The 12,096-nt window shown below is 40.0% G+C and overlaps 1 protein-coding gene across 1 annotated transcript in view; it reads left to right on the top strand.

Moving 5' to 3' along the window:
* mybpc3 (myosin binding protein C3) overlaps positions 1-12,096 on the top strand; it is a 92,438-nt gene that overhangs the window by 28,183 nt on the left and 52,159 nt on the right. The window contains exons 4-7 of the mRNA XM_051923198.1: positions 1,293-1,379; positions 1,909-2,057; positions 7,531-7,648; positions 7,746-7,794. Of these exons, the coding sequence (XP_051779158.1) occupies positions 1,293-1,379; positions 1,909-2,057; positions 7,531-7,648; positions 7,746-7,794 (403 nt within the window). The remainder of the gene's footprint in view (positions 1-1,292; positions 1,380-1,908; positions 2,058-7,530; positions 7,649-7,745; positions 7,795-12,096) is intronic.

The following is a 12,096-nucleotide window of genomic DNA, read 5'->3' as shown; positions in this document are numbered from 1 at the left end:
ATGTTGGTGGGGAGTTTCAACACACCTTAGGCCCATCTTTTGAATCTGCAGCACATCTCAATGTAGAGCTTTTAAAACCCTCCCTTTTGTTTTTTCAGCTCATGGTCACAGGGAGATGCCACCTATCCCTATAGGTTTAGGGACACTAATAGTTGACCAATTATGAATGCACAAGTTCATGATGACAGGTGGAGTAACCCAGTGGCTGACAATTAATTTCAGTTTCAGACCAATTTATTCAGATTTAGTCTGTGGAAACTGCACCTCAGCTAGTATTAAATGTTGATATAAAAATGAGGAGTGGTACGGTGTCTTACAAGTTGCAGTCCTCTGGGTTCAAATCCTGCTGCATGTTTTTCTCACACATCTCAAAGATGTTAGATTTAATTTACGACACTAAATTGTCCTAAAAGAATAAATATTCCCTTTAATGGACTGGCAACTCACCCAGGGTTGGCTGCAATGTGAAGCCTAATGCTGCTGCTCTAGCATTGACCTAGATATAAGTGAGGCAGAAAATGAATGGATGGATAGAATGAAGGTGTGGAGATGCACTTCTGTTTTACGTTGGTGTCTATTGATCATCTGTGTCCAGCCTCCAGTTGGTTCTGAATGGGACTGCAGGGTGTTAACTGGCACCAGAAATAGACATTGCATCTTGGCTTCCCTTCACAGACTTGCAGTAGAGAATTAGGTGAATTTTATGATTTTATTGTTCATGTTTAAGGCACTGCATGGGTCTGCTCACTCATATGTTGCTCATTGTCTTGCTCCATATTTACCATCCAGGGCTCTCAGGTCCTCAGATCAGTTATTATTTTGTATTTTGTGAACACGTAGGAAGCTCATGAGTGACTGTGCTTTTGCAGCTGTGGTCCGAGGCTTTGAACCATCTGCCTTGTGAAATAAGAGCTGCCGCTTTGATTAATAGTTTTAAATCACAATTAAAAACATATTTTTATTCGCTGGCGTTTGGCTCACAGTAAAGGTTGAATTCTTAAAATTAGTTAAGATTTTTATGTATAAATATTGTGTAAAGCTATTTAGTTATTAATTTGTATTTATATTTATTAGCTTATAGCTTCTATGAACTGTGTTTTACTGAGTATTGGATTATTACTGTAAAGCACTTTGGTCAACTTGTAGATGTGTTAAATGTGCTATTTAAGTAAAGCTGACTTGACTTTGACTCAACGTCTGATGAAATGTTCAGTATCTCAAAGGACAATATGGGGAGCACGGATGACAATTTATTTTGTGTAAATTCTCTTATTACTTTGTATTTCATACAGTTCCAGCTGACAGGCAGCAAGCAAACACGAGGCAGGATCTGATAGGCCTCTTTCTGGAGAAGCCACAAAGTAGCGAGGTCACAGTGGGTAAGAATATTTCCATCCTGAATGTTGCACTATCAAATGCCCCATCCTGAAAACACAGAGTTCACAATGAGTAATAATATCCCAAAAGTCATCATGGTTAGTTGACATGACATGGAACAGAGAGGTCATAAAAGGTAAGAATGTAACTGTGTCTTGGCGCAAGCAGCTACAGTGGGTAATATTATCTCGGTGCCAGAAGTCATCATCAGAGCTGACATGACCCACAGCTGAGGTGTCAGGGTAAGATGAATACATCAATCCCAAAGTGCAGTGCTGTGACATTCGGCCCCATTATCATCTCTCTAAGCAATTGCAGGCCAAGAGGTCACGTACACAAAAAGTAAAGGGGAGTTGAGTGTTATGGTGCACATGTATGCCTTCAAAACAAGGCTCAGGATCCGATCCTTTAACCCAAACCAGAGAAAGTAGCATAAGAGCTTGCTTTGTTTCTTTCCAGAAACCTCATAGTTTTACTTTTGAAATGGTTAAGAAGATCTGGACTGCCTGTGCTACTCTGTCCTCTATATAGGTGAGAACATCACTTTTTCTGCCAAGGTGGCCACAGAGACCTTGCTGAAGAAGCCCACCGTTAAATGGTTCAAAGGCAAATGGATGGATCTGTCTAGTAAAGCCGGCAAGCACCTGCAGCTCAAGGAGACCTTTGACAGAAACACAAAGGTAAGATGACAGTAGTGCACTGCATGAGAAAAGTATTCACAGGCTTTCCATATCAGCACAGCTCCAACCTCCTCTCAAGAGAGGCACCCCACAGGGTTGTGTGCTGAGTCTCCCTTCTGTACTCATTGTTCATCTATGACTGTGACCAGACACAGCTCCAACTTCATCACTAAATTTGCTGATAAAAAATAGTGGGCCTGATCGCCAATAATGTTGAGCAGTGTGGTGTAGCGGGTCCACAGCTCACATCAAAAAGGCCACTTTTTAAATAAATAATCACCACATTTGCGTCTTAGCGAGGGGGCGTGGTGTGTGTGGCCGAGCGGTTCCCAGGAAATTTGTGATGCGGGCGATCTTCACTTAAGTGCACAGGTGAGGAGTCGTCCACATCTGTAATTGTTTCCGGGAGCTACTAATTGCCACATCTGATCCACGTCCCTGTGATAAATAGAAGTGCGAGGCAGCTAGGGGGAAAGAAGAAAAAGGAAAGAGAAAGAAGGAAAAGAAAGAAACGGAGACTGCAGTAGAAGAAGACTGGAAGCAGGTAGAGGAAAGTCGGTGTGGGAGAGCGAGCGCAGGAGAGCGGGCAGCTGAGCAGTGAGCCTTGGTGTTTGGCCAGCACCCAAGGAGCAGTCGATTGTGGTCGCTCCCGCTGAGCATTTTGTGAAGAGCGGGAGTGACCAGAAGGAGGATGGCTCACCGCGTAAGGCCAAGAAGGCAGCGGGAGTCAGGACTTGGGAAATGAACCCCCCCAGCGTGAGCATCCTGGTTGCTGGGGAGCCCAAGTCGCGGTTTGGTGGAGCCTACCAGAGCCAGGGATCGGTGAGGTGAACAAACCAGCAGGAGAAGGCAGAGAGAAGGTCAGCTTCATGTAGGGAGGCTCCCCTGGTGTATAGCCTGGACGGGAGAAGCAGGGGAGTCACCAGTAGAAAGGCACTGGGCTGATTTTAAAAGGACAGCTTCCAGCCATTGTTTTAACCTCGTTGTTTTTAAAAAAGATTTTTTTCTAATGGATTTTAACCTTCATGATTTCACCTCTGTTTTTCTGGATTATTTATTTAATGATTGATTTGTGAAGCACTGCACTTTGTTTTTGTTTGTTGATTTTAAATAAAAGCACTTGGCACTTTTATGCACCATCACCTTGCTATGTTGTGCCTCACTGCCTAGCTCATCGGTGACATTACTGATGTTGTCGGGTTCAAGAGCTCCCAGAAGGAAGAGCATGGAGTGGAACCCATATCGTCACAAGCGGGCTTACAGAGATGTGTGTATTATAAAGCTTGAGCGTAACCTCCTTAGACTTGTACTCCACACATCGTGCTATATAACCTAACATTCTGTCAGCCTTCTTAATGGCTTCTGAACACTGTTGGGAAGTCCATAGCTTAGAGTCCACTATGACTCCTAAATCCTTCTCATTAGGTGTACTCTTAATTTTCAGACCTCCCATTGTGCATTCAAACTTAAGATTCCTGTGTGTAATACTTTACTATTTCTGACATTAAACTTCATCTCCCACAAATCTGCCCAAGCCTGTATGCTGTCCAAGTCCCTCTGTAATGAATGAACAGATTCCAGATTATCTTCCTATTCACCTATTTTGGTGTCATCTGCAAAATGAACCACCTTGTTACTTACTGTATATTCCTATCTAAATCATTTATATATTATTAAAAACAGCAGGGCCCTAGCACTGAGCCCTGCTGAACACCACTCTTAACATTAGCCAGTTCTAATAAGGTTCCTCGCACCATCACCCTCTCCTTCCTGTGTCTGAGCCAATTCTGCACCCATCTACAGACATCACCCTGAACTCCCACTTCTTTTAATTTGATGCTCAACCTCTCTTATGGCACCTTATCAAATACTTTCTGAAAGTCTAGATAAATAATATCATAAGCTCCACTTTGATCATATCCTTTTCTTGCTTCCTCATAGAATTCTGAACCTGTACTTGCCATGTGCTGCTCAGTCTTATCCTTAATAATTCCTTCCATTAATTTTTCTGTGATGCATGTTAAGCTTACTGGCCTGTAGTTGCTTGGATCTACCTGGTCATCATTTTTATATAATAGGAAAATATTTGGCATTTTCCAGTCCTTTGGAATCTCCCCAATGCACAATGACTTCCTAAAAATATGTTTCAAGGGTTTATATACTGTATGTACTCACTAGCCTCCTTAAGATCTTGAGGGTAAATATTATCTGGTCCTGGTGATTTGTTTGATTTCAGCCTATTTAATCTGAGCAGTACTTCTCCCTCTACACATCCCTCAGTACCTCCTTAGTAGTCCTGTTTACCACTGGGAGGTTATCCACTTCCTCACTTGTGAAGACCTCAGAAAAATGCATGTTTAGAGTGTCCACTATTTCACTGTCTGTATCTTTAAATTCCCCTTTACTATTCCTGATGCACTTGACCTCCCCTTTGACTGTTCTTTTACTACTAAAATACTGAAAGAGTCTCTTTGGTCGTCTTTTGCTTTATCTGCTATATTCCTCTCCAGCTTCCTTTTAGCTCCCCTATTATCCTTCTTAATGGTTGCCCTCATGTTCTCATATACCCTGTGACTTACACAGGAGTTATTAGTTTTATACGCCTTATTTGTCTGGTTTTTTTTTTTGCAGCTTCTTTTTCAATTCTTTATTAATGTAATGCAGAGTTTATTTTTTATGTTTCCTATTAATTCCACATTTAGGTATGTACCTGTCCTGCATTCCATATAAAACATTTTAAACCTCTTCCACTGTTTCTCCACTGTCTCCACACTTAAAAGCTTATCCCAGTCTAACCTCCTTAGACTTTGTCGCATCTGCTCAAAAGTTGCCCTACCAAAGTTAAACTTAACAATTTTATTCTTTGCATTCACACTGTTACAAAACAATGAGAACTGTATTATACCGTGGTCACTTGACCCTAGTGGTTCAATCACCTCTACACTCTCAGTTCTATCCTGATTGTTACAAAATGACCTCAGTGTGCAGATTCCAGGATAGCTGGAAAGAATAAAGACAGAGCATGTTATCAACATTTGAGCTGACCATTCATTCCATAATGTTATTATTTTGTGCAATAGTCCGTTCCAGTGTCCTTTGCTAGGACAACCTAACTAAAAAAGACAAAAAAGATGACTGCAGCAAAAGAAAGGCAACAATACCAATCTTCCAATGGGCCAAATTTGTCTATCGCTCTGTTCCCAAATTTCTTTTACTGGATAGAAGCAGGATTTTATAATCAATGCAAAATTTGACAGGTAACCAGTGAAGGCTAGACAACAATGTATGATAATATTTTTCTGGTTCTAGAGAGTACCCTGCTGCTGCATTTTGGACTAACTGAAGTTTATTAACAGAAGCTGCCAAGCATCCACTTAGTAGTGCATTGCAGTAGTCTGTTCTAGAAGTTATAAATGCAAGCACAAGATTTTCTACATTGCAGAGGTAACATCAATCTTAGTTTTGCAATATTGCTTAGATGGAAAATGCTGTTTTACAAACATTACTTATGTGAGCATTGAAGGATGGCTCAGCATCGATGGTGACACCTAAATCTGTTACTGTAACACATGGTGTGGTTAAAAAAACATTTACCAGACTGAAAAGTCAGACAACCTACTCCTTACATCCTTATAACCTAGTAGCAATATTTCTGTTTCATTGGAATTTAACATCAGAAAACTATTATTTGTCCAGTCTTAGATTTCATTTATACAGGATTCTACTTGGGACAGTTTGACTTCCGTATCATGTTCAGCAATTGGGTATTATCTGCATAACAGTGGAAACTAAGGTGCTTACGAATTACATCTCCTAGAGGTAACATGCACAGGGACAACAACCCATGAAAGAACCCTGGGAAGCTCCATACATAACAGGAGTTTATATTCACAAAGTGAAATCTCCCAGTTAGGTATTATTTAAGACATGAGAGTGCACATCTGCTAATTCCCCGTAACATTTTCACGTCTTTTCAATAGTATATAATGGTCAACTGTACCAAACACAGCTCCCTTACATCCAGCAGATTCAGTTATAAAATATTTCCTTGGTCAGTGGACATTACTAGTCCATTTGTTACACTGATCAGGATTGTTTCTGTGCTATTATAATGACTCAACCTGAGTGAAATAACTCAAGAATCTTATACTTCAGAAGAACCAGAGTCAAGTGTTGTGCTACAGCCTTCTCGAAGATCTTTCCAGTAAAGGGAATGTTTGAAGTTGGATGATAATTGGGCGGTACACTTGTGTCCAGATCGTCCTTCTTATTATGGGCGGTATAACTGCTAACTTAGGAAGCCTTGTTACAGTACTTTGCCAGATCTCAGTGATGTTTATAGAGGGTTTAATGTAGGATATCCACATTACAGGAATGTTTCTTTAAATAGCTTAGTCGGAGTCGGTTCTAAAATGCAAGTCGACCAGTTCGATGATGTAACAAATTGAGTAAACTCCTTATAAGTGATTGTGTTAAAGATATCAGGGCTTTCCTGCACACACCTGAAGTCACTTTCGATGCTAGAGGGCACATTTACAATCGCGCTGTTAGAAATTGTATCAGACATAAGTTCAATTTTCACAAAAGATCCATAAAGTCCTCAATATCATAGAATTAGGGGTGATATTTCTGCATGCCTCTTAGTTAAATTGGATACAAAGTCAAATAAGAATTTTGGAGTGTTTCTATTCTTATCTATTAAATTTGAGAAATAATCAGTTCCTGTAATCACTTGTTCTTTTTTAATCCATGAAGGCTTTCCTTCCAGGTACTTGCTCTCCATCCTGCAAGTGTTTTGTTTTAGCTTGTGAAAGTGATCGTCATACCAGGGAACTCTTTACATTAGGATGTAGTTGTTTTCCTTTTAATCGGCACAACTTCATCCAGAGTTTTCCCAAAATGCTGTCTGTAGATTCCATTATTGTATCAATAGTGTTATCTGTGGTCTCTGGTGGAACGCAAATTGCCACTAATAGATCAGGTCTTTAGTCAATAAAGTTGCTGGCAGTAGAAGAAGTAATAGGGAACCAAGTTTTATATATGGGTGCCGTGTGATGCTGTGACATGAGCTTATTTCACACATAATGAGGTGGTGATTAGAAATAATAGGTTCCTATACGACCTTCTCTACTCAGCACTAAAGAGGTCTTGATTTCCTTAGCCTGTCAGAGTAGGACACGTCCTTTAGCCCAAGTATGCACCTTGGTTCTAGTACTGGAAAACATTTTTGCAATAAAATCCATTTTAACTGTCTAATTTTTCATATTTTCTGTAATAGTAACCACATTCCTCTCACTGCAAGCAGTGCCATATGCTGACACAACGCAGTGTGGTATCGCTTAGATGCTGTCATAAAAGAATGTAAAACAGGCTAATAATCCAGAATGACCTGAACAACCCATCACTGCCTTCTATTCGTTTTTCAATGGGGATGGCTCCTCTCTGTGACTTGACCCTCTTACCTTGTTCCCAGGTGTATACTTTTGAGATGCAGATCACTGGTGCTAAGCCCAACTACGCCGGGGCCTACAGGTGCGAAGTGGCAACCAAGGACAAGTTTGACAGCTCCAACTTTGATCTCATCGTTCACGGTATTGAAGCTCAGAAGATGTGAAACCCTACCACACTGGACTGATCGGTGATTCTTATTTACCATAATCAACTCTTTCTCTGTGTATCTCTTTTCAGAGGCGCGTGCCCCAGAGGGAGTGGATATCCGCACGGCTTTCAGACGCACGTAAGTTTTGATATTTCAAATTAATGATTGTACATGTATATCCACTATTAAGAAATTATTAGTAGCCAAATAATATCAGACATGAGGGTCTGGTGGTTAGTTAAGATGGACACTGGCTGACATCAAACTGACGGAAAATAGGGAATTGTCAAATAAAAATACTAGAAATAGTGGAATCTTAAAAAAAATGTCCTGAATGAGAACATCTTAAAACAACTGGGTAGCCTCTATATCACATACTGGAGTAACAGAATTAAACGAGTCTCTTGATAACATATTATTGCTCCTGTAGAAAAGCAGCGTCACCGACCCACACCATAATTAATAATGATGGTTTCCTACTAGTATTCTTTCTGATGCCATCTTGTGGTGCTGCTGTATTCCTGGGGTGTTCTCTTTATAAGGTTTCTCATTTACTTCTTCAAATGAACAGTCAGAGAACTTTATTATTTTCACTCTCCCTATAAAACAATTCTGTGCTTTATTAATCATCCAGCGTTCCCAAAAATATGTCCATTATAGTCTGACACTTACATCTCCAGCTGCCTAAGCCTTGCTCATATTCCGGTGTTTGTAATTCACTATGCATTTCTTCTCCAGACGTGATGACATGTCATACTTGAATTATTATTATATTTATCTCCCTAATGTCTTCATAAAAGACTGCCAATTTTGTTAAATCATATATTTGTCCTCACATGTATCAGCCCAGATATTTGTGATGCCCCATATGTCCTTATGAAGCACCCCCATGTCTTATCTCTCTGCCTAGCCTCAATCTGCTCTTCCTAATACTCAATATTGCTTCCACAATGTTTGTTTTGCTCTCCCTGAGCTCTCAGAGGATTATTTCTAAGGTAGTGGAAGCATACTGTTGTATTTCTTTGCTAAGTTTGTGATGGTAGCCATTTGTCAGAAGCCTTATTCCATCCATCCATCCATCGTCCAACCCGCTGAATCTGAACACAGGGTCACGGGGGTCTGCTGGAGCCAATCCCAGCCAACACAGGGCACAAGGCAGGAAACAATCCTGGGCAGGGTGCCAACCCACCGCAGGACTCACACAAACACACCCACACACCAAGCACACACTAGGGCCAATTTAGAATCGCCAATCCACCTAACCGGCATGTCTTTGGACTGTGGGAGGAAACCGGAGTGCCCGGAGGAAACCCACGCAGACACGGGGAGAACATGCAAACTCCAGAAGCCTTATTACGTATGGGAAATATTGGAATAGTCCTGAGTCCCAGTAGAAAGCATCTACATTGCAGGATGATTTGGAAAGGACATTTCTGGAATTAGACAGGCAAAAGAAAGATGTATTGAAATAAAATCATCCAGCCCTCTTTGCTGGTGTTTGTACATTATGCAGATTTCTTTACCCGCTTAGTCTGCCACTGGGACCGATTTGCCATGTCTTCAGCCTCATCCGAGTTCCTCAAGCTTTCCCTCTTTCTACAATGCATACCCAACTCTGGCTTGTATTCCCTTTGCCACCCACCTATCTGTGCAAATATCTGTCTCCCAGAATTCTTTGTGCTAATGGTCATCCAAAACAATGGATATTGTGTTTGGAGTAACCAATTTCATGAGAGAGAAAAATATGTAAAGTTTACTAATTCTGCAGGGTCAGGCCCCCTGACACTGACAGCTGAAATATGAAATAATCTTATATATAGACGTCTACATGTGGAAGTGTGTGTGTCTGTCCAGCCCAGAAGTGAGAGGTGAAGTCGGGGTAAGGGCTCCACCTCCGAAAAAACAAACTTGCATAAGCCACAAATACACAAGTGAGGTCCGCAAAACGAAACCTTGGAAGAAAGAGACTCTCACTTAATACACAAGTGAGGCGAGCACGTCGGCAAAACATAACCGCCGATTTCAATCATTTCTAGGACCCCGGGCTTTTTACAGCACTGTTTACACAGCTAGTATGAAATAATAAGAATAATATGAAATATTTACATTTGAGTGCACAGTCTCTTTGTTTTATTACTGACTCTCTCCCTCGTATTTTTCAAAAAAAGACAGAAGCAAGCTAATTATTATTCAGTTTCCACCGACTCCTTTAAGTAATCAAGAATATTGGCATCCCTTGCAATAAGTCTCCACTTTTGGGAGCCATCAGGGACAAATCTCAGCCACTAATTTAGGGCTGCCAAATGGGTTTCTGATGTAACAATAATTTGATGAAGTAAGAATACTTAATAATTAGCATGCATTTATGCCCATTGAATGCTCTCAACAATTATTAGTAAAAAAAATAAAATCAGGTCTTAGTTTTATTTTTATCTGTCATTAACTACCTAAATTAGGCCCGAAATAAATGTGTAATCAGCCTCAAGGCCTTACTTCTGTTTGTTGTTATCTCAGTACTAAAAAGAAAAAGGCACCCAGAACTTTCAAAACACTTATCAGTTCTCCGAAAATCACAAAGGCCATCATGCCCTGTGACAACACTTACAGCTAGACCACCTAGTATGATGCAAGCAGTTTCAGTAGGAATACTACTGAGATTTATTTAAGGCTTTCCTTTATAATCCACAATAGTCAAACAAAAGCCAAACACTGACTCGCTCCTTATGTTCTATTTGTTCGTGAGAAGACAAAGCAGAAGAACCTGTTTTTCAAATGCATTACATAAAAGCTGGTGGTTTCATGTGGGCAAAAATCTTACAGGTGTATCTTAAAACAGAAATTCTTCCTTAAACACCCATCCCCAATTTCTCCAGTCCGTACATTTTATACCGCCAGTTCGTATGTTTTAAACTGCTGCCAGGGTTTTAGGGAGAGAGCAAAAGAAAATGAACAAAAAACACTTGACACTGAGTGAAACTAAAAAGCTAACATTGCTGTTATCCATTCAGGAGCTCAATTGCACAAGGTAACTGCAGCTTAATAATTAATTTGCACACGACAGTGAGACAGGCAGACAGACACACATGGACCACCGCAGCTACTGGACTCCACACGTTTCAGAAGTGCCTCTGTCTGCTACAATATGTCTCTGTCCTTTTGACTATTGCTTCACTATATACACATAACAACAGCAAACACAGTTTAGATAAGCATTGTGGTATATGGATATACAACGTTTTTAAACACTGCCATTATTTTGTCATGACGTGTTGGTTTCCAATTAGGCAGTAATGTTAAATTTCTTGTTATTTGAGTCAGAAGGTGGAAAATGTGCATCTCCTGTGACTCTTTGTTATCAGCCCTCTTAGTGGCAAGTCTTTTGACAAAATGTGACACACTGTTTACTTCAAATGCATATTTGTGTTTTAATTTTAAATTTTAATTTTAATTCTCTTTTTAATTTAATTTTCACTTTTTATTTGCACTTCATATTGTTGCACTGTGGACCCTGAACTTCGCAATTTCATCTATCTGTATACTGTACTTATATACAGTATGGTTGAGATGACAATAAAGTTCGCTTTGATATTTTGCATATAGCTACCAATATTTTCAAGCTTACATTGACTCCTTCACCATCATCATAATGCTGAACCACAGAGAGCATACACGGCACCTGCAACAACATCTCGTTCACGTTTCCCACTCGTCCATTGATGCCATTGAATGCCAACATACAGTATAATCTGATGCTACTGAAATATTTTTCTCCCTTGCAACAGGTTATGTTTATTTTTAAAATGTACAGTGTGCTATCTGCACATGCAACACACATTTATATGTCTAATAGGATTTTTAGATTTTTTTGACTGTAGACGGTTTATTGTATTATCCAAAGCCTGCTGTCTGTTGGTCCAAGTTAACAAGAGCACCTCAGATCTTTGCACTTCGAAATCACTGCCCCTTTTTTGAGCACCGCCTCCATGAGGCATTTGATTGGTTTAAGAATGTGACACTCAGTGAGCCGTCACATTGCTCCTGCCCACTTTTAAGCAAAATTCACTGATGAGACTACTGCCAGTGTAAATGCTTAGTGTCAGCTTTAGAGAGGTAAGAGAAATAAATTCTATCCAATGGGAACATGACACAAATATAAAAAGATAGAGTGAATGGTCACTTAACTTATTCGCCTGACTTATGATGCAGGATAAAGAATAATAAAGTAGTCAAAAATAATTAACCAATGCATATTAGCTTGTCTTAAAAACATTAAAAAAAGCTTAATTAAATGACAGTTCACAAATTGTTCAATATATCCCAGTTTTCTTCAAAAATTAAATAAACTGAATAAAATTGTTAAATGGTGCAACTCAAACAACCTACAACTGAACACCAGCAAAACCAAGGAGCTGGTGGTGGATTTTAGGAGGCCCAGACCCC

The sequence above is a fragment of the Erpetoichthys calabaricus genome, chromosome 2 (assembly GCF_900747795.2).
Source record: "Erpetoichthys calabaricus chromosome 2, fErpCal1.3, whole genome shotgun sequence".
NCBI classification, from domain to species: Eukaryota; Metazoa; Chordata; class Cladistia; order Polypteriformes; family Polypteridae; genus Erpetoichthys; species Erpetoichthys calabaricus.
This window is presented reverse-complemented; position numbering and strand designations above follow the sequence as displayed.